General features: G+C 40.4%; 1 protein-coding gene across 1 annotated transcript in view; it reads left to right on the top strand.

Annotated features, from left to right (window-relative positions):
* Window positions 1-277: 277 nt before the first annotated feature.
* Window positions 278-21,390, top strand: part of IGF1 (insulin like growth factor 1) — a 91,005-nt gene continuing 69,892 nt past the window's right edge. The window contains exons 1-2 of the mRNA XM_090043231.1: window positions 278-527; window positions 4,438-4,594. Of these exons, the coding sequence (XP_089899357.1) occupies window positions 465-527; window positions 4,438-4,594 (220 nt within the window). The 5' untranslated portion in view covers window positions 278-464. The remainder of the gene's footprint in view (window positions 528-4,437; window positions 4,595-21,390) is intronic.

Below are 21,390 nucleotides of genomic sequence, written 5' to 3' on the forward strand. Positions count from 1 at the left end.
CCACATTACATTACCTTGTTTTCCATGGCAGCATAAGCTTTTTTTGCCTGCTAGCCCCCTGTCATTAATGCACATTCTTTTAAAGGGAGAAAAATATGCTTCAGTGCTCTAGTTTTAAAATGCAAAGGTATGATGTTATTTGTCACCATGCCCAAAAAAGTCCTTACTCGGTAACTTTGCCAGAAGAGGGAGAGAGAGAGAAGGCAAATGCTCCCCCAGCTGTTTCCTGTCTACAGTGTCTGTGTAATGTAGATAAATGTGAGGATTTTCTCTAAATCCCTCTTCTGTTTGCTAAATCTCACTGTCACTGCTAAAATCAGAGCAGATAGAGCCTGCGCAATGGAATAAAGTCCTCAATATTGAAATGTGACATTGCTCTCAACATCTCACATCTCTCTGGATTTCTTTTTTCTCATTATTACTGCTAACAAATTCATTTCCAGACTTTGCACTTTTAAGAAGCAATGGAAAAATTCAACAGTCTTTCAACACAATTATTTAAGTGCTGCTTTTGTGATTTCTTGAAGGTAAATCTTTATTACTATTTGAAATCATTTTAGAGTTTTATTTTATTGTGTGTTGTCTGCTTCTGGCTAGAAGAGTGATAGGCACTTTTCAATTACATTATTTCTGAACTGAGAATTATTTATAAATTGCTGAACTTGCAATTTTATATGATCTGAAAAATGGCTGTATGTGATAGTTGCAATTACATAGATAGCAACTGCAAGGGTAACATTATTTAAAATAAGCAGATATTTCTTTTAAATTCCACTTGTGTTAGAACTTTACAGTGTTTCAGGAAATGTTATTATTAAAGCTCCCAGTTGCATTATTGCCTATTGTTAATTAATGCTGTTAAACATAGAATAAGAACTTTCAGATATCTTCTGCAGGTGCAGGGTTTTTCACAAGTATATGGTAAATATGACAGCTCTATACAGTTATATACACACACACACACTGTATAAAATGTTAATACTTTCTAATGTTGAAAATGAAAGATAATGCTATTACAACAGTCTGCTAACACCATAGTGCATTTACTTGTCCTTTGCTTTTATCTATTAAAAGTAAAAGTGAAGTTCAGTTTGCCTTTTACATTAGAAATCAGTTACAACTCTTGCTGACCTAGCTATTTATATAGCTGAAGCAACTGTACATAAGGAAAGTGCAAATACTTCCACATCATCTTATCCAACTTTTCTTTTGTAGGGAGGGTTTTTTCAAGAAGTTTTCATGTGAAGTGTTATGTTATAATACTGTCACTTCTATTCATAACAATATATCCTCTTTAGGTAAATGTGGCTGCAATAGATGCACTGACCTCTGTTTCTGTCAACTAGCCTTAGATCAAGTTTCCATTCTCAGCAAAATTATCTTTGAAGGACTATGATTTGGGGTTTTGTTTTTTTTCCAATTTGCAAGCATACTTTTAAGTAAGTGGCACAACCTCCATTGCTATAATTGTCTTAGGGCCCCAATTCATTAAACAAACATGCCTGACACTTAAGCACAACTCATCCACTTTCCTTATGTCAGGATAGTTTGTCTGTAATTGCAATTGAAGAAACCATGCTTTTGGTGTACAAATGGGCTCCTCATTCTAAGATCTTTGAAACATGAATATAAGTACAACAAAAGCTGAGCAAGCCTGGAAGTTCAGAGACATTAAAAATGGGCGGTCGATATAAATTAGCAAAATTTAATTGAAGTCAGAATTACAATGATTTTCACAAGACAAAAGCATGACCCAACTTCTCTAACCAGTGTTCACTATACTTCAAAGTCTGATTTGGCCCAAAGTATTTATACTGTACTTGCATGATAATAACTAGTCAACACTACCTTATTACATAGTAATTACAGGTTTCTTCAGCCACTGTGGCTTGTTAATTGGTGCACCAGTGTCATAGGCAACTTGTGGAAAAACAATGAACCAACTATGACATTTTATTTTGTAATACATACTACCACATGGCATTTATAAGTACTGTAAATTTAATTAAAATGTTGATAGCCACCATGTATGTAAGGATTTGTTCGTTGCACTTTATGCCGCTATTCGAGACTATTAGAACACAAATTTGTTACCAAAATAAAATCCATGGGAATTCTACCTGTGAAAGTCTGATCAGTCATTCTAGACAACTAAAGTAAGTATTTACCTAAGCTCATCCTGTACCTGTATTCAGTGTCCAAATGTAATTAGATCCTTCAATAAACCCCACCCACTTGTCAGTGCATTTTTTTAAATACCCCTGTTTGCTGTTCACATAAACACCCAGACCTGTTGTAAAAGACCTGCAGCCATATTGTGTTACAACTTTGTAAGTATTTTCTTTAAAATATTGCCCTTTAATATGAATGGTAACTTTGGTCTTAACACAAACACTCTGAATTAATTAATGGTACATGTAATTTACATGAGACAGAAAATGAAGGTAGTCTCTTAAATCATGCGCTTAAAGTATTGTTTCCACAGAACTTATTTGAATAACTTAATTGAATTATCCCAAGAAACACGTGAGTCCATCTCTTTTTTCAAAGGTTTTACTTGTCTACTAGTCCTTGATTGTTTTAAATTTGGGGGAAAAGTGTAGAAATTCTCTGTGGTTGTACTGTGCAGCTTTTTTGGCCTGCACTAAAGGAAAAACACTGGAGAATTTGTCTTGTCCAAGATCAGTACTGATATTTATCTTACAATGTAACCCAGCTGAAAACTCTTGAAAAACATAAAATTGTTAAATGCTTAAGATTTATGTTTATTGCTGGTCCAATGCTTTTTCAAGAACAAACTGTTAAATACATAATGTTCTTATATACACAAAGTCTTTCGGCCTTCTGAGGCTATGTGTTTAACAGCTTTCAGCTTTTTCTCCTCTGAATTAAGATCTGGGAAACATCATAAATTGCAGGTGCATCATCTTCTTGTTAGACCGTCAAGATATGGGAAGAGAAAGAAGAAGTTTATATATTGTTAGAATATGGAATAATGACAAAAAATGCCCTCCATTATCATCAGTCATTTATAATATGGTCTTCTTCCATCTGCCATTGAATTCATGTCCATGCAATAATATTTGTTGGTTTTTTCCATGGCAAAGTTGGCTAAGAACTCTCATGAATGGAAAAATAATTATTCTCATTCTTTTTATGATGTATCAGGGGATTTGGATTTGTTAGTTATTTTCATAGTGCAAATGCCATCCAGAAAAAAAAGAAAGCATGGGGGAGGGGATCTGTTTCTACTTATTTATACATTTTCTTCTTCTGAATTTTGATTGTTTAAATTGATATATGGGACTTTTCTGAATGGTGCTGAGGTTTTTTCTGTATCAGATAAGCATATGCAACTACTGTAGACTTCAACTAGAGATGAAGGGGGGGTCAGTGTCTTTCTGGATCAGGTCCTATGTTAGCAGTTAATAAATAATTTTGTCTGGGTTCACAAAAAAGGTCTGCAAAAATGATGAGGAAATTGTTGCTGACATGGAGAAAAGGACTTTCAGCCAGCTTAACCAATATGCTCCCCAATAGCTTTGTACTGTTCTGATAGCACCAGGTAGAAACCAAACTTTGCTGGGCATATAAGAAGGGTTTAGATCTGCTGGCCTGGCCAGAGCATACTGGTCAAGATGTGCTTTAATTTTAATTCACACTTTAGGCTGCTGACATTAATGGTAGGGGATACAAATCAGTGTAGCATTTTGCTAACTATCCCTACTATTGAACATAAATGGATTTTCATACTCTTTCAGCAGTGGTATTCTCCAAAACTGCTACTCTTTGCTCCAGTGAATTTCAACTGGTGTAAGCTGGTATAGAGGTGAAGCGAAATGGAGCTGGGGTATTTTCTGTCAACCAAGGATTCTGCCTTTTTGTTTTCTTTCTTTCTTTCTTTTTTTTTTTTTGAAGAAACAGAGTTTGTGTTAAAAATAAAGAGAAAATAATCATAATCTTTTGCATTCATAGCCAAGTTCAGAGCTAAGTGCATATAGTTAACCAATGAGGTTACACCAAATCTGAATTTGTCCCATACACCCTGATTCATTTTCCTGTTAATTTCTTGAATGTTTCCGGCTTCATCTCCCCCACCCTAGTTATTCTGGCCTCCTTGGGTTCCCTTGTGTCCTTATTTCACCCTGATACCTCTTTCCAGTGCAGTAGTAGCAACAAGTTATAACCAACTCTTAGAAGGGTCCTTAACTCATACGACATGTGAACCATGAATATTCACCAGGAGAAGCAATCAGATGATGAAATGCATACAATGGAAAATGTAAATTTATAAGATTATTTATGAAGTCTTTCTTGCTATGTGGTTATACCTATTCAACACTGCACACTCATTCTCAGCTCACAAGGGTGCAGTATTTCATTGTCTTTAGGACTCTATTGGGAAACTCTGACGCAGTACTTTTGCTTCTTTGGCAGGTGAAGATGCACACTGTGTCCTACATTCATTTATTCTATTTTGGCCTGTGTTTGCTTACCTTAACCAATTCTGCTGCTGCTGGCCCAGAGACATTGTGTGGGGCAGAGCTGGTTGATGCTCTTCAGTTCGTATGTGGAGACAGAGGCTTTTATTTCAGTAAGTCAATCCCTTCTCTCATTCAACTTCTAACCTTTTCCGTGTAATCCTTTGGGTTTTGCAACCACTATAAGCATGCCCAAGAATAATCAAACCAGACTGCAGAATATGACTACTATCTTTGGTCTCTGAGCTCTCCAAGTCTGAAGTGAACATACAGTTTCAGCAAAGAAGAGCTCAGCCTGAGTTCAGCCTCTCTGAGGTTTTAATAGGTTTTCCTTTTCAAACATGTTATTCTTTTTAACCACTTCCCAGCCACTCCTCTTCCACCTGCTGTGCTGTTGTTGGCCTGGAATTGCAAGTAATGGAATTACAAAACATATTAGGCTCAATAAGTTTATGTACTACTGTATCTACCTAGCATGTCAGACAGAAGTTAAGTTAAATACATAACATACCATATTAAAAAACACACTAATCTGCATCACCTGGTTTGAGAGAGAAAGTCAGGAAAGCAGCAGGCAGAGAAGGGCAACATCCAATATGCATATACTACACCACTTTGGTACAAGTGACAATAAAATTAATTTGTATTCGGCTAAACAATGACAAGTGGCCTCCTGTTTGATAAGAACAGAGCTTTCCAATAGATGTTATATTTCTTGTAAAAGATTATCTGTCCTAAGATTCCAGTGTATATATATCAAAAGTATTCTTGCTATCCCATCAGTACAGTAAAAAAATTACATTACTAATATATTCATATCCAGCACATATCACCTAATACCTACACAGATACATCATTCTGAGACCACTGAAAGACATTTCACCTTTAGTGAATACTTCTGCAATTTGCTAAAGTAATGCAATTCACCTTCTGGTAAGTTCACTTTCATGTGTAAGACTTTCACACTGTGCACTCTATGAACCTTCATTTTTGGGCAAACCTCAAAGGACTCAGATACATCCCAGAAATTTTGGACATCTATCTTACTTTCTTTTTCCAAAAGCAAATTTCCTTCTTCCTAAACTCTAACATTCGTGATGTAATGCCAAATACATTACACATTCACTTAAGAACACCTATTTACTCCAAATCTCATATTCTAATACTGCACAGTTCAGAGTGGAGGTTGTTATTGTAATTTTAGTATTAATGTTTATTCATAACTTTTTCTTAAAGTATGTTGGAATTTTTCAATGTATAACTGTAACATTTATGATATTCACTGTCCCAGTATTTGTTATATACTAAACATTTTAATTTAATGGAATTTTTGTCTGATAATTTATTCTTTACATTAAGAACAGACAATGTATTTAGAATATATGAAATTTAGGATTCTGGTAGATTTCCATAGTCTGCACGTGGACACCTGAAAATGTTGATTCTAGGCACTTAAGAAACGCTATGTGTTGATAGGCCCCTGTTTTCCTTTTATTTCAATTTATCACTCTTACAGCTGATCAGTTCCTCCTCCCCCCCTCCAAACTTTTTAATGGAAACAGTACAAACAAAAAACTAAAACATTCCAATATTCATGGTTTTGATTCTTCAACAAAAAAGTGATTTCCCCCAAAGAAAACACATGATTTCCACAACTTTTGTTTAATTGCAAATCCAAGCAGTTTGGACAGAGATTTTTCAACCAGCTCTACACTTCTTTTTCCCCACTGAAGTATGTCAGGTGTCTTTTAGTCACACTGCCCCTCAGTAATACCCTATTTTACCACTCAGTGGGATTAGCCATAAAGAAGTCCCACTACTACAAATCACAGAGAACTTTGCTCTGATCCAAAAGCCGACTTATAAAATAAACTTTCCTCCAAAATGCTTCCATTGACATTAACTGCCTTTGGATGAGGTCACAAAGAAGGACCTCCATAAATGCAAAAAATGAGTAAATTAGGGCAAAAACTTGTGGGTCATTTCCCCCCTTTTCCAAAGTCTGAACATGTGGAAGACCTCAGAGACCTGGGATGGCTCATCATAATATCCATGAGCTTGATAAAAATTACCTGCTTGGTCCCACAAACAACACTGAATATTATGTCACATGTCCAGTATGTACTATAAAGAGAGCAAGGCATTTACTAAGCTTGCCAGAGTAACATTACCCTTAAGCATCACAACTGGAAAATTCATAACTTCTGAAAATAATCAATTGCATTTTAGTATTACACACTAAACCAACTAAAGACTCCAAATGACTTTAATTAATGTTGAAGAAGTTCTGGTATCTCAGCTAGAAAATTAACTAGTTTTTATTTCTTTTCTTTCTGGCTTCTTTTTTAATGTATTTGAACTCTTGTGAACGGTTTTAGTTTTATCATGTCAAGATGAAGTAACACATTATTCAATTTATTTCAAATTTGGTAGAAAATTATAACTCAGTCTCAGATCTAAACTACCATATTTGAGGCAAATACACTTTTCTTTTTGTATCAATCTTAGGGATAGGTGATCAAGTTAAAAATCAGACTTATGTAATGGAATCTCAGTTGCAAATGCAAGGATCAATGAGTGAAGTAGACTGGAGAAAGCAAGTTGGGGTGGGAGATTGGGACTGGCCATACAAGCAGCCTAAGATTAGGAAATGGGAAAGGCAGACACCAAGACTGGCTATTTTAAGGGAGATGCCATCTTTCTCCTGAGAAAAAAGCAACTTATACGGTGGCATAACTAGGGTGGGATGACTGAGGCACCCAAGTTGACCATGGGGGGCAGAATAAAAATGTGGCTGCTGTCACAGCTGTGCAGTCACATCAACTGCTGTGCCGGCACCACTGATCCCATGTGTGGCAGTTGCTGCAGGCATCCAGACATGTTGTTATGTCTCTGATCCTGAGTCGTGTTTTAATAGAGGAAAAGAATAAGCCCTAAGCAAAGGAAAGATGAAATGGGAAGGACAACCAAGAGGAAGGAAGAGACTGGATCAGGACAAGGACAATTCAAATAGGATTGGAGGAGATTTAGCTTGGCAGTAGAAGAATCCATGCCTATTAGGGTACAGAATTTGTGTGTGACTCTACAGTCATTTAAACTTTCTATGGCTGATCAATAATTGTGTTTCTTTCTAGATGCTCACTTGTGGTACCTGATTGTGGTTCACTTAGAAGTGCTAAACACTCACAGCTACAATTATAGTCAATGTGAGCTTTGCTTTGCAAATACAACATATTAAGTATTCAGGAAACATCTGATCATAAATATCTCAGCTGAAGGACCCAAAATGAGTTGACATTTCTATCACAATTTCTCCCTGCCTCAATGTCTTATTTGTAAAATAGGGGTAATATCAGTTTATGTCAGAGAAGTGTGAAAATAAATCAAGGTTTGTAGGATGTTCAGTCTAAGTACTGTTGAATGCCACAGGGAAAAAAAAAACATGAGAAAATGACTATGTCTTCAGAGCAAAGTTTGAATAGTGTACAATTAATAAGGCAAGGAGTCATGTATTAAAAACAATGAGAAGAAAACAAAATATGGAACAGCTGCTCATTAAGTGCTCATCTATCCTGACCATGTAATGATATAAGGGTTGTGTGGAAAACAGGGCATGAGATCATAAAAACACACATGCTATCATAATGTATATGCACAAGGGTATGAATTGATATTGTGCAGGAAACCTTAATTCTGGCATTTCCTAACTTTTGCATTCTTGGCTTTGCAAGCTTACTACTGTTCTTTCAACATAACATATATATGTGGGTGCGGTAGTTACATACAATTTCTTGCAATTTTAAATTTCCACTTAATTGTATAACTAGGTATCTAGCTAAGATATATATATTGCACCTATCTTCATCACCACTGAGGAGAAGCAAAATCTTAAGCAACATTCATATATTAATCATCATAAACTCTTAAGACAATCCAGACTGATGACCCAGGAGACTGACGTATTCTCTTTATCCGCAGAACAATTACACACTACACAGTGACAATGCAAGTGGCCTCACACTGTTCTGTTAGCGTATCTCAGTCCTGACTTAGACAAATTCTAAGATGACAGGGTAACTCCTTGGAGTTTTTTGCTGACAATGCCAGTAAGAGTATGAAATAGTTCTTACTGGGCTGGGCGCATCTACCTTTACTCTAGTGCATTAGATCCAATCACTAGGGCTGTGTGAGGCTTCGGTCCCTGATTCAATTTGGCAGAGATTTGGCCCAATTCAGTGGCCAAATCTCTGAATCCAAATAGAGTCAGAGGACCCTTTAATCTCTCAGAATTGATTTGGCGAGATTTGGACAGATTTGGCAATTTGCACATAGATATAGCTTTAAATGATTTTTCTACATACCTCTAGGTAGCAGGGGCTCTGAACACTGTGGTCCTGGGGCAGATGCAATGTCCCACAGCAGCGCGGGGGGCTCCCCAGCAAGCTTGGCAGCAGATCCAGAAGTGGACCAGAAGCACTTCTGATTCACTTCCTGGTTCCCCCTGCGTAAGTAAAAAGCAGGGGACTCCTAGCATGGGAGCTTCATGCTAAGAGCTGCATCAGCTGAAGGGATCACAGCGGCATGGGGCATCCAATGCACTCCTGTGGCTGGGAGATCAAGGTAGCTGCATCTCCCAGTCCTGGGGGTTTCAAGCACCCCCAAGGCTTCAAGATTTGAAGCAGCCATGATCTCCCAGCCAAAATGAATGCTACAGGAACCCAGGATCCACAGGTATGGGACTCTGGTCCCCACAGTTGCTGGGGCAGAGAGTCCCCTCAGTTGTGGCAGGCAAAGTTCTTTTGTGTAGATGTGATATCATTTATTGAACCAACTGAGTAGTTGGAGAAAAGCCTGCTATACATGCAAAATGAAGTGTGATAGCAACTAGCTATAAAGTTAATACACATTTTTGAGGTCTAATTTTATAGCTGTTTGGAGCTTTTTATGCTGAATAGCCACTTAGCACATGTAGCTGGTCTCAATGTAATTGCACAATTAACCAGTTAATTGCATACCTGTAACATGTAGAGGGGGCCTAAGAAACCTTCTGATTTCAGACCTAAAATAGTTCATGGCCATTTCATACCCACTTGTTCTGTGTCAACAATGTCTTTTAGTTAAAATAGTTCATTTTCTTCCCTGTGTTACAGACAGTAATCGTACCTTCTCCCACCCTTTGTTTTGCTACCATATATAAGCCAAGCTATTCTAATAACATCTTATATGACAGATTGTTTTCCAAGTAGCTATCCTATGTACTTGTTTCAGTTTTAATTACTCTTTCTTGAATATGGGACACCAGAAAGATACGGATTACCCTCAATGAAGTCTCAACAGTGCCTGATACATTGTTAAAACTTTTCTACCTGTAAAAAAACTACCATGCCTGATCCATCCTAGGATTGATCATATTTTCCTTTTTCATGGCCTTATTAGATTGGTGACATGCAGTCATCCTGTAATTGACTAGTATGCATAGTCCTTCACCTTGTTAGTTAGTTCCAGTTGATGAGTTCCCAGTTTACAAGAGAAATTCTTGTTATTAGTCCCCAGTTCCATGTCCCTGAACTCTGTACTATTGAATTCCATTACATTTCTGTTACTCACATTCTCAGTCATCTGGTTTTACCTGTATGGTATTCCCAACCTTATCTGCACAGAGGATACCTTGTAACCTTGTGTCATCAGCAAATTTCATGAACATATTTTGTGCCAAGGTTAGTAATGAAAATATTTCTAACAATGATCCTAAGACCACTCCAGGAGGAAGTCCACTAGTAACCTCCATCTAGCCTTCCCTTTCCACCACTACACATTGTCATCACCCCTTAAGTCATTTCCTTACTGCCCCTGGTTTTCCTACATACTTCCCTCTTTTCCAGTTTAACTATTAATTTCCTGAAAAACCACATATTATGCTGTATTGACATCCAGATAAGTGAGATCTATTGTATTTCTTTTACCTAGAAAATCAGTTTTTTTATCAAAGCAAAACATCAAGTGAGTTTGGTATGATTATCCTTTAGTAAACCTGAAATATATTGAAATCTCATATTACCGTCACCTCAAAATTTTCAATGTCTTTCCTTCAAAAATTGTTCTTAATCCTTGCACACTGTTGAAATAAATCTAAGAGGCATGCAGTGACCCAGACCACTTTTTGCTGTCTTGGATATTGGTACTATGTCTTTCTCCAATCACAGCATCACTTCTGACCTAATAGTTTTTTTTTTAAATGCTCATTATTGGACTTGGCAAGTTCATGTGCAAGTTCATTAAGAATTTTGCAGTGAATTCTACATGGTCCCAACCAATCTGTATGTATTAAATTCTTTGCAGTTTCCCTTCTGCAACTGTTTTGGCAACTTCATTTTAAAATCCTCATTCACATAAGCCATTCTGCATTTGCTTCCATGTTCATCATCATTAAAATGCAACCTTGGTTTCCCAGAAGTAGATTGTGCCAGACTCATGTGATTATTATATTTTATTCAATATCATTTGAAGCAAAATACTCATTTCACTTTGCGTCCATACCTACATTTTCTTTAATCCCATACTTCACTCTCACTGAACAGCTGCGACACTTCTTCTTGTTCTCTTTTGCTTGGCATACTGTTTGTCATTGAGCAACTTCATATGATCCCAGAAATTTTTACGTGGTTGCTTTGTCCATTTTTTCTATTCCTGGTACACTTTCTGCTTCTTCCTACTGTCTGTTTTAAATTGGTTCTTCATCTGGTTAGGGGTGGAGCCTTTCCCTCAAATTTTCCCTCTTGCTTGGACTAAAAGGTCCCAAATAGCTTTTTTCATACATCTTTAATTAAAGATAGTTGAGGTCTCCTGTTCACCAGTTTTACCAAAGCTTCCCCTTTTGAAATCAATACTCTTACTTTTGTTTAACCTAGTAACTGATTACAGCATAATGTTTACCTGTACATCACTTCTACTTACCTTTTTCTTTTAACCATCATTTCTAGAACACCTATCAAAATGGTATCCAGGGGCTGAATACAGGCTAGTGGAAACAGTGGAATCTGTCCTAAACAGTCAATCCTCCATGCAAATTTACATTTGTTGGCTTAAACCAGGGGCAGGCAAAGTGCAGCCCACCAGTCAGATCAGGCCTACAGTGGACTCCATTTCCCACCAGCCCCTGCCCGTGTCACTGTGGCCAGTTTCCGCGGATACCCCAGGAGCAGCAGAGCTGTGACAGCTCAGGGTCAGGGTTTCCATGGAGACCGGCCCCAGCAGTGCTGGCAGGGTGTGCTGCAGGGTGTGGAACTGCTCCATGGCTGGGATGTTGTGGCAGTGACAGTGTGGTCTAGGGCTGGAACAGAGCTACAGTCTGCTGCCCCCATGCCCTGGCCAGGGGCATGCAGGCAGTGGATCACAGCTCTGCCCCAGCTCCAGAGCACATTGTCACCACCACAAGATCCCAGTGCCAGCCCCAGAGCAGCTCCACATCCAGCTGCACGCCCTCCCAGTGCTGCTGGGTCTGGTTTCCATGGAAGCCCTGGCCCCGCACTGTCATGGCCCTGCCACCTCTGTGGTCTCCATGGAAACTGGCTGCAGTGACACAGGCAGGGGCTGCTAAAAAATGGAGTCCAGCCACTGGCCAGATTTGCCATTTTGCCCATCCCTGGTTTAAACACTATGACCACTATGAAATGCAGTGTTCAGTAGCAGCTACTTTCCACTGAAATGGCAGGTCAAAGTAGGGCATTTTATTAATCCTTTCACACATACAGAGGTAAGGCATAGAGTTTTTCACCTCCCCTTTCTGTTCCTGCACAAGAAGGCAGTCGGAATCCCATACTCTGCTCCTTGCATAGAAGTACAGGGAAGGGCATAAGATCACAAGTGATATTAGTCACATACATGGAAGCATTGTAGGATTATAGGATTTGGCTGGGATGATCTACTTGGGGCTGGTCCTGCTTTGAGCAGGGGGTTGAACTAGATAACCTCCTGAGGTCCCTTCCAGCCCTAACTTCCTATGATTCTATGATTATGGCCACATCCTACGTCAGCTGGCAATCCAGGGTCAATACCTTGGGAATGATTTTTGCAATGGCCATTTCCCCCCCTTCTGCATACTCCCCTGACCCCAAATTACATTCTTCCAGGCTTATCTTCACAGGCAGAATTTCTGCTGCTTATGCAGGGGACTGTTGCACACGTTCATCATAGCATTGGCTACTATTATTGTGCAATATGACCTAACACATATATAGCTGTTTGGATCACTTTGGGGTAAATACATGTAAAATATTAGTCAACAACAATAAATCACTTTCAGCCCCAATGACCTTAAGGTAAAAGATTCTGTTTCAAATTACTATATTCTCTGAACCATGCTACCCTTAATTGAAGATATTAGCATATGTATGAACTTCAAAGCAGCATTATTTATACAAATCTTGGTTGCAACTTGGGAACTTTCCTTGATGTGCCTTCTAAAGAATTTACATTAACACTTTTCATGCTGAGTTTTGATTTAGCCTGAACACAACCAATTTGACATCATCAAAGTCCAATCTACTTTGGTTCCAGATGGTTCTTCTTCAGAGTTCTTTTCAAAAAATGTAAAAGGACTTTTCTACACTACTCTGTAGTGGGTCCTGGCACTAGGGAGGCCTGAGTATACCCTGTTGACTAGGGCTGTGAGAAACAGCTGCGTTTTGATTCGGTTTCAGATTCAGCTGTTTCAGAGGACAGTGATTTGTTTCAGTGTTTAGGATCACTGTCCTGTTTTGTTTCAGCCAAATCTGAATCTCCTCTGAATCCGTTTCCAATGGGCTGCAAGGGAAGCTTCAAGCAGCCCTTCCCAGCCAGGCAGGACTTGGGGCCGGGTGCCACAGGGCCCCAGCAGGGAGCAGGATAGGGCTGTGGGTGGCTTGGCCAGGAGAGGGGGACAAGCCACCCACTCCCTTCTGTGCAGGCAAGGAGACCCCTGCGCAGATCTCTGATCCCTGTCATGCTGGATCATGGGGCAGGGAATCAGCACAGAGTGGCAAGCAAGCCTGCTGGTTCCTGCCATGCAACCTGGCTCCACAGGGAGCAGAGACCTGGGGCTGTATGGGATGGGCAGCAGCAGGGAGGAGACCTTGGTGCAGATCTCTGCTCCCTGTAGAGCCAGGTCATGTGGCAGGGACTGCCCAGGCCCCAGTTTGATTCCCCAGCTCTTCCTGGGGCGTATGGGCACCCCAATCTGCATGCCAGGTTTTAGAAGGCTGCTGCTGCAGACTGCTGAAACCCCGTGTGCAGACTGGGGGCCCATGCCCCCTGGGAAGAGCTGAGGAAATGATCAGAGAGCTTGGGAATCAAACCAGAAGCTAGATGTCAATATCAGAGCAGTTCTTCCCTCCCTCTTCTTAGTTTTGGTTTCCCTGCAAGCCCGGCTCTGAAACTCCTCTCTGATCAGCCTCCTCTCTGAAGAGCCTTCTGATTAATTTCATAGCTGTTTCGGAGCCTTCTGTTTTGATTCTGATTTGGTGTTTTGGGCACCAAAATGGCCCAAAACACCTCTGAAATGAAACAGCTGCTGAAATTTCACACAGCCCTACTGCTCACCCAAGTCCCCAGGCACATTGCAAACCAAAAATATAGCAATGAGGCTACTCCACACTTATCCATGTCTGCATGTTCTCAGCCCCCCATGTCTGGAGTGTCCAAGAGGAAGTCTAATCCAGTGGTTACTATGCACTACTGGTTTCAGGTGATGTAGGATCTGTACCAGGCTCTACCCTTGGCTCACAGGGCCAGTCTTTTACCATCACTGTCTCAGTCTCCCCATCTGTTATATGGTAATAATAGTATCTAAAACCCAGAAGCACAGTGGGACTAATATATATATATATATACACACATAGCACCCCGAGACCCTCAGATGAAAGATACAATAATACCATATATTGCAACTCAGTAGTAAGTTAAAAGCATTATTTTATTTCATGTACTTTTAATGAAAAATCAAGCTGGTAATAGTAGCAAAAAACAAGAGCCCCAGCAATACAGCTAAACAGACATAAATCGGGCTTTAACTCTGTTCCCAAAAGAACTGTTTTGACTGAAAAATGAAAGACAAAACATCAACTGTGTAAGTGGAATAAGTGTTCCTGAATGCAATGGAATTCTCAATTTACATATATAAAAAGTATAATAGTTGAAATTAAGAATTCTCAAGACAACATTCATAATACCCATTACAGATATATATGAATATGTATAATACTCTGCAGTAGGTATTATGTATGTCATGTTGAGAATTACTAATTATATATGAGATTCTCAGCACAATATATTGTATATACATTACAGTTATATTTACATTTTATATTTACATTTATAAATTAAGTGTTATACAAGTAAATTGAGAATTCCATTGAATTCAGGAACATTAATTACACTTAGTTGATGTTTTTTTTCTTTCATTTCACACACACACTTTTCCCATTACAGAGTACTGGGGGGTGGGGGAAACAAAAAAAATGAATATGGTCTCTGAAAGAATTAAAATTCTGAGGGGAAAAACCTCAGAGAATAGATGCAGTTCCATTGTCTACAGTGGAGCTATATACATTCATACCAGTTAAGAACCTAGACCTTGCTACTCAATCAGATCTGGCATGCTGTAGCAGCACAATTTTGTTACTGAACTTCTCTTCTCTACTGGTCTCTCATTTAGTCTGAGGTTTAATTCCACAGTTCTCAAAGTTGCCTAGTAAACTTATTCAAATGAGTGACATATCATGCCTACCTATCTTTGCTCCCACGCAAAAACCCTAAATTTCAAGTCATGGGCTTTTTTTGTAAAATGATAAAACCTAGAATTTCTAGGACAATGTTACACTAATAAATACAAATAATAATGGATAATAGTTTGCATTATTATGACATCTTCTATTCAGTTCAAAGCATTTACTTAATTTAGTTTTACATTCCACCATTCATATTCAATTATAAACTAACATGGTTGGGTGTAGAACAGTTTCATAAAAGCTCCAGTCTGGAGCAGAGTGAACAATTTGAAATATTCTGCTCTTGTCAAAGTTTATTTTGTAGATTTTTATGAGATGGGATGATACTTTGTCACTTCACACAATGCAAATTAAATTCAGTGGATACTACAGATCACAGTTATAGCTAACTTTATATTCTGAATGAGCTGCACTACTCTGGGGCAGAAGAACAAGTGCCATTTGCTGTATGAAACAAGTAACATGTTCTCTTCAGTTCATTTCCCACTCTTTAAAAAAAAAAGGATTTTCTTTTTCCCAAGCATGGAGGTTCCTTTATCTAAACATGCACATGAGTGTTAAAAAAATAAATGGTCCTTAAATGATTTATTTATTCATTCCAATTTCTCAGGCTTCACTTAGACGTAACAGGTTTCTGGGGCCATGGCACAAGGTGTCAGTTTCATGAAATGAAAAGCATTTTTTAGTTACAAAAACGTCTTGTGTTTAAAGTGAATCTTCTGAAGCATTACTTGTATGAAAATGGAAACTGAAGTTAGAGACCTGGCATGGTGAAGTTTCTCCAACATTTTCAGAAAATGAAGAATGATCTAACACATGCTTCCTTACACAGGAGTATGTATAACAGGGATGGGCAAACATAGACTTTCCTAGTATCCAGCCCTCCCACTCCACATGTCAAGCACAGTGTGGACAATCGAGACCTATTTTTGCTACCTATTTTCTTCCACTAAGACAAGGAAAATGATTCAGTGTCTCTGGGGAGTTTCTCAGGCATTTCTCTTGATTGCACACACCATAAAAATACTGGAATATACTCTCAAACTCTCCGCCCAATAGCAAATCAGGAAGAGCATGTGAACAGGAACTCTGGTAATCAGACCTGCCCTTATACTTCAATGCTGCTTTGAAAGGAATTTTAAATGGAGTCACTGCCTTACAGAAACGGAAAGCAGTGGTTTAACAACAGGGAGTTTTGTGAATACTCCATATTGGTCAATGGCTGGTCAACTGCCTCAGCACAAAGTCTCCTTTTAAAGTGCCTTTAGGCCTTCTGAGCCTGGCAGCAGGATTCATTAATATAATACCAGAAGATAGAATTACGTCCTGTACCTCTGCCATACCAGCAGTGGCTGTGGCAGGCGTATCATTGTAAGCTCTTCTGCTTGTTCCCAGCCAAAACTAAGAATATATTATGACACCTGAAATGCCCAAAAGCTGCAACTGGTATATTATATTAGTGAAATACGTGAAATGTTTCAACACAGTCATCATACATTTGAACCTGTGGCATAACCATATGACATTATGCATCATGACTGGATAAATGGTGGAATCAAATAGGATCCAATATTTGTGGTCCCTTGTGTATATTTTACTGCCATTCATGAGAAATCTGGAGGAATGCATTACAAAGAAGCAAGTCAGGTCTTTGGGAAAATTCAGCAATGTTTGCCACGTTGGGAAGGGGTGGATTCTGTCCCTTTGCTCTACCAGTCTTCCAACCATGATAAAAATCAGTTTGCTTTCCATATAGTTGAACCACTATAGTGGTGACCACTGATGCTGAAGCCAGAGGCAAACTTTCAGGAAGATACATTTTTGTGAAATCTCTGTGCTACTACGTCCAAATGAGAGTGCAGCAGTTTCCATAAAAGTTCAATTCATGTGTGTCCTTATTAGCTGTTAGACAAATGAGATGACAAAGCTTTTTATGATGTTTGTCTTTATCTATGTGCCAAAGCAAGTTTAAAATTTAGCAAAAAGCTGTTATTTGACATCTGATTCTCTAACTACAGTTAGCTGTACGTGTATTTAATGCATTGTTTAGTCTCATGTTGGCTAAAGTCACTTAAAGAAGCACTTGGCAAGCTCCTCATTAATTCTTGGCATAGCTGCCCCTCTTACTTTTTCACTGAACCTTAAATACCAAGAAAAACCCTTGACTTACTTTACTTTTGGCATATTACCTTACACAATTGGCCAAAACCTTTGCACATGGTCCTCCACATATTGTCCTGATATTATTAATGGCTTTGCAATATTTGATCAGCAGCAGCTAGAGTCACAAAGACAAATCATACAATTCACCAAGACCACACAGTCTCTTAATGAAAACCTTTTGTATTAAATACTTGATCATCTAAGGCAATCTGTGTAGAATGTGTTACAGGGAAAGGAATTCATTCTGCAACCTCTCCAGGGCCTTGATTCAGCAGTTCATTTCTTAAGCATGTGTTCTAGTCCAACCAACTTCAGTCGAACTGAAGCATTTATTTAAAGTTAAGCAAGCACTTTGGTGCTCTGCTGAATATAAGTACAGATTTCAACATGCATTTGATAATACTTTGAAAATGTTTCTTATGTAATCACAGATTTCATAAACATTCCACATTGACATGAGCCCAATTGCTCAAAAGTATAAACACACAGGAAAGTGATAATTAAAAGTTGTTATATTTCAATATAACATTAAAACATTAAAAAGTACCACCAAAAATCAAATTCTTCGATAGTTATCATATTAAAGACAATGGACCATATTCATCAGAGAATTAACTCCATGGCCCCTTGTACCAAATGGAAAAAAAATGAAATTCATATCTATTTTATGTTACAGTTTAATGCAAGCGTGAAAATAAGCTGCTATGCAAGGCGTTTAAGAGGGAATCCCATAATTAGAAACAGACATGTTGACAGTTAACTAAGAATCAGGCTCTCAAAATGAGAGCTTCAGCAAGTACATATTTTGGGGGTGTAGGCACAGATGGGGACACATAATACACCCTGACCAGTAAATCCAGTGTCACTGTTAGCACAAGCTCAGACAACTGAAAACAATTAAAATGTTTCTCAAAAGCTCCTTGAATCAAAATGGCTCACCTTAGTTACTCATGAACCAACAATTCTTAGGTCAAGGCTGACAAACTGCCTTGTTACTAACAAGATTAGTAAAATAAAATGCTAACCCTTCCCCAAAATTGACTATTGTTAAAAAGAATTCTGAAGATGGGCTATTTTTGGTCAGTTTTATATCAGTAACTCGTAAGTTAGAATTCTGACTTCTGTTGTGCGTTATGTATCTCTAAATCTTAAATTAGTCTGTGCAATGTCCTCAGTAGTTACTCTGGAATTTCTTAGTAAAAAGTTAAATGTTTACAAAATCTGAAGCAGACAGATGAGTTGGGTTACCATGTTGCACGTCCAAAAAAGAGGACAACTGTTGAGGGAACACCCATTGAGGGAACACCCCACTCCCCACCCACAGCCCCCTGGCTTTGGCAGTCCCTCTCACTCCCTACCTGCAGCCCCCCACCATCCCTGCTGCTGCCCCTCACTCCTGACCCACAGTCACCTGTCCTGGGCCATGTTGGTTCCCCTCCCTCCCTCCCCATAGCCTCCTAGCCCTGCCAGTGCCTCTCACTCCCAACCCGCAAGCCCCTACTCTGCTGGAGAGGGCTCCCAGCTGCCTCATCCTGACCAGGCTGGAGCACAGTAGCTCAGATTCATTAGGGTGGTGGTGAAGCAAGTCTGGCTCTGGTGGAGGTGGGAGGAAAGAGGGGAGGCAAGTGGCACCCCCCCACACCCTTGCCTGGGGATCCAGCACCATGCCAGGTAGCCTTGTCATGTCCCCCTGGGCAGTGTCTCCTAGCCAGCCCAGCCCTGCAAGCAAAGGCACTGGCCCCAATGCCAGAGCTTCCTGCCACCCTCAAAGGGCACCCCCCCAACCCATTCCCTACTGCAAGGCCAGGTGCCTCCCCCCGCCCCCTCTGTCCTGTTGCAGCCCTGGCACTTGGACAGACAGATGCACACACCCACACACTTCATCCCCAAGCCCTGGCCCTCCAAACCCCACTGCCCATAGGCTTACCTGCATGCAGCTGCCAGGGCTGCTCCCACAACCCTGCCTGGCTGCATGCTGGCCACGTGTGTGTGCATGTGCAGACATACATATGCCCACTGTCTCCAGTTGCTCTTCCCCTGCTCCAACCGGCAAAGCACAGCACAATCCTGGACATTGATTCATATTTCAAACAACTGCGCAGATGGATATTGGAGGGTCCAAAAAGAGGACATATCTGGGGAAAACCTGGATGTATGGTAACCCTACAAATGAGAGAGTTTCTTATTAAGGATTACAGTATCTCTGTGCCATCTAATATGGCTGTGCGAAGCTTCGGTCCCTGATTCAATTCAGCAGAGTTTCAACCTGTTTTGGTGGCCGAATCTCCAAATCTGAATCAAATCAGAGGGCCCTTTAATCTCTCTGAATTAAATTGGAACCCTCCAAATTGATTTGGAGAGATTCAAAAAAAGTCAGAGACTTGGACATAGAGACAGCTTTAAATGTTTTTTCTACATACCTCTAAGTAGCAGGGGCTCGTGAGTGTTGTGATACTGGGGTGCATGGAGTGTCCCACAGAAATGTGTGGGGCTCCCCAGTGCACTCAGCAGCAGATCCAGAAATGGACCAGAAGCACTTCCAGTCCACTTCTGGGTCTGCTGGGGAGTGCGCTGGGGAACACCCCCACCATGCGTCCCCAGCTCAGTGACTGGTGGCTCCTGGGTCTTGAGGGTCACCCAGGGTCCCCCTGTGGCCAATCACTGAGCTGAAGGGTGCGGGGGGGGGCCAGCATGCTCCCCAGAAGACCCAAAAGTGGACTGAAATTACTTCCAGTCCAATTCTGAGCACGTGGAGCACCTCCCCTCACCACACACACACACTCCTGTGGGATGCTCTGATTCTCCAAATCAACATCAACTCTTCAGACTCATATTCAGCCAAATTGAATCAGGGACAGTGATCCGAATCAACAAATCAAATCACTGTCCCTGATTCAGGCTGAATCCGAATCTGGATCAAAAAGGGCCCACTTTACACACCCCTACTATCTAAGGTAGCATGTCTTAGATGAGCCTATCTTAAGTCAGGGTTACATTTTATTTCTCTAATCTATCCAAGCAGAGGTTATTTTCAGGGAAAATCCTTAGTTACTGTAAAGTGGCATAGCTCCTTGACAGCAATGGAGCCCTACCAACATTGAAAAAATTATCCTGGCACACATCCAGGAGGGCCTTGCGGGGGAATGTATGCTCAGGGGCAACCAACATGGGTTCATCAGTGGCAGGTCTTGTCAGACCAACCTGGTGGCCTTTTACGATCAGGTCACCAAATCATTAGACGCAGGGGTTGCTGTGGATGTAGTCTTTCTGGACTTCCGGAAGGCTTTCGACACTGTCTCTCACCCTGTCCTCATCAAAAAGCTGGGAGACTGTGGTGTCGATGCCCACACAGTCAAATAGGTCGCTAACTGGTTGGAGGGCCGCACCCAGAGGGTGGTAGTGGATGGGTTCTTCTCGACCTGGAAGGACGTGGGCAGTGGGGTTCCGCAGGGCTCGGTCCTCGGGCCCGCACTGTTCAACATCTTCATCAGTGACTTGGATGAGGGGGTAGAAAGCACCCTGTTCAAGTCTGCTGATGACACTAAGATGTGGGGGGATGTGGGTGCACTAGAAGGGTGCAATAGGCTACAAGCTGACCTTGACTAGATGATCTACCTAGGTCCCTTCCGACTCTAGCTACTATGAAACTATGACAGGTTGCAACGGTGGGCAGATGAGAACAGGATGGGGTTTAACACTGATAAGTGCAAGGTGTTGCACATGGGGAGGAAGAACCGGCACCACACTTAGAGGTTGGGGAACTCCCCACTTGCCAGCACGGAGACGGAAAAGGATCTTGGATTCGTCATTGACTCCACGATGAACATGGGCCAGCAGTGTGGGGAGGCAGTCAAGAAGGCCAACCGTACCCTGTCATGCATCCACAGATGCATCTCGAGCAGGTCCAGGGAGGTGATCCTCCCCCTCTATGCAGCACTGGTCAGGCCGCAGCTGGAGTACTGCGTCCAGTTCTGGGCACCACA

This window comes from Crocodylus siamensis, chromosome 4, assembly GCF_052110815.1.
Source record: "Crocodylus siamensis isolate JL-2025a chromosome 4, ASM5211081v1, whole genome shotgun sequence".
NCBI lineage: Eukaryota > Metazoa > Chordata > Crocodylia > Crocodylidae > Crocodylus > Crocodylus siamensis.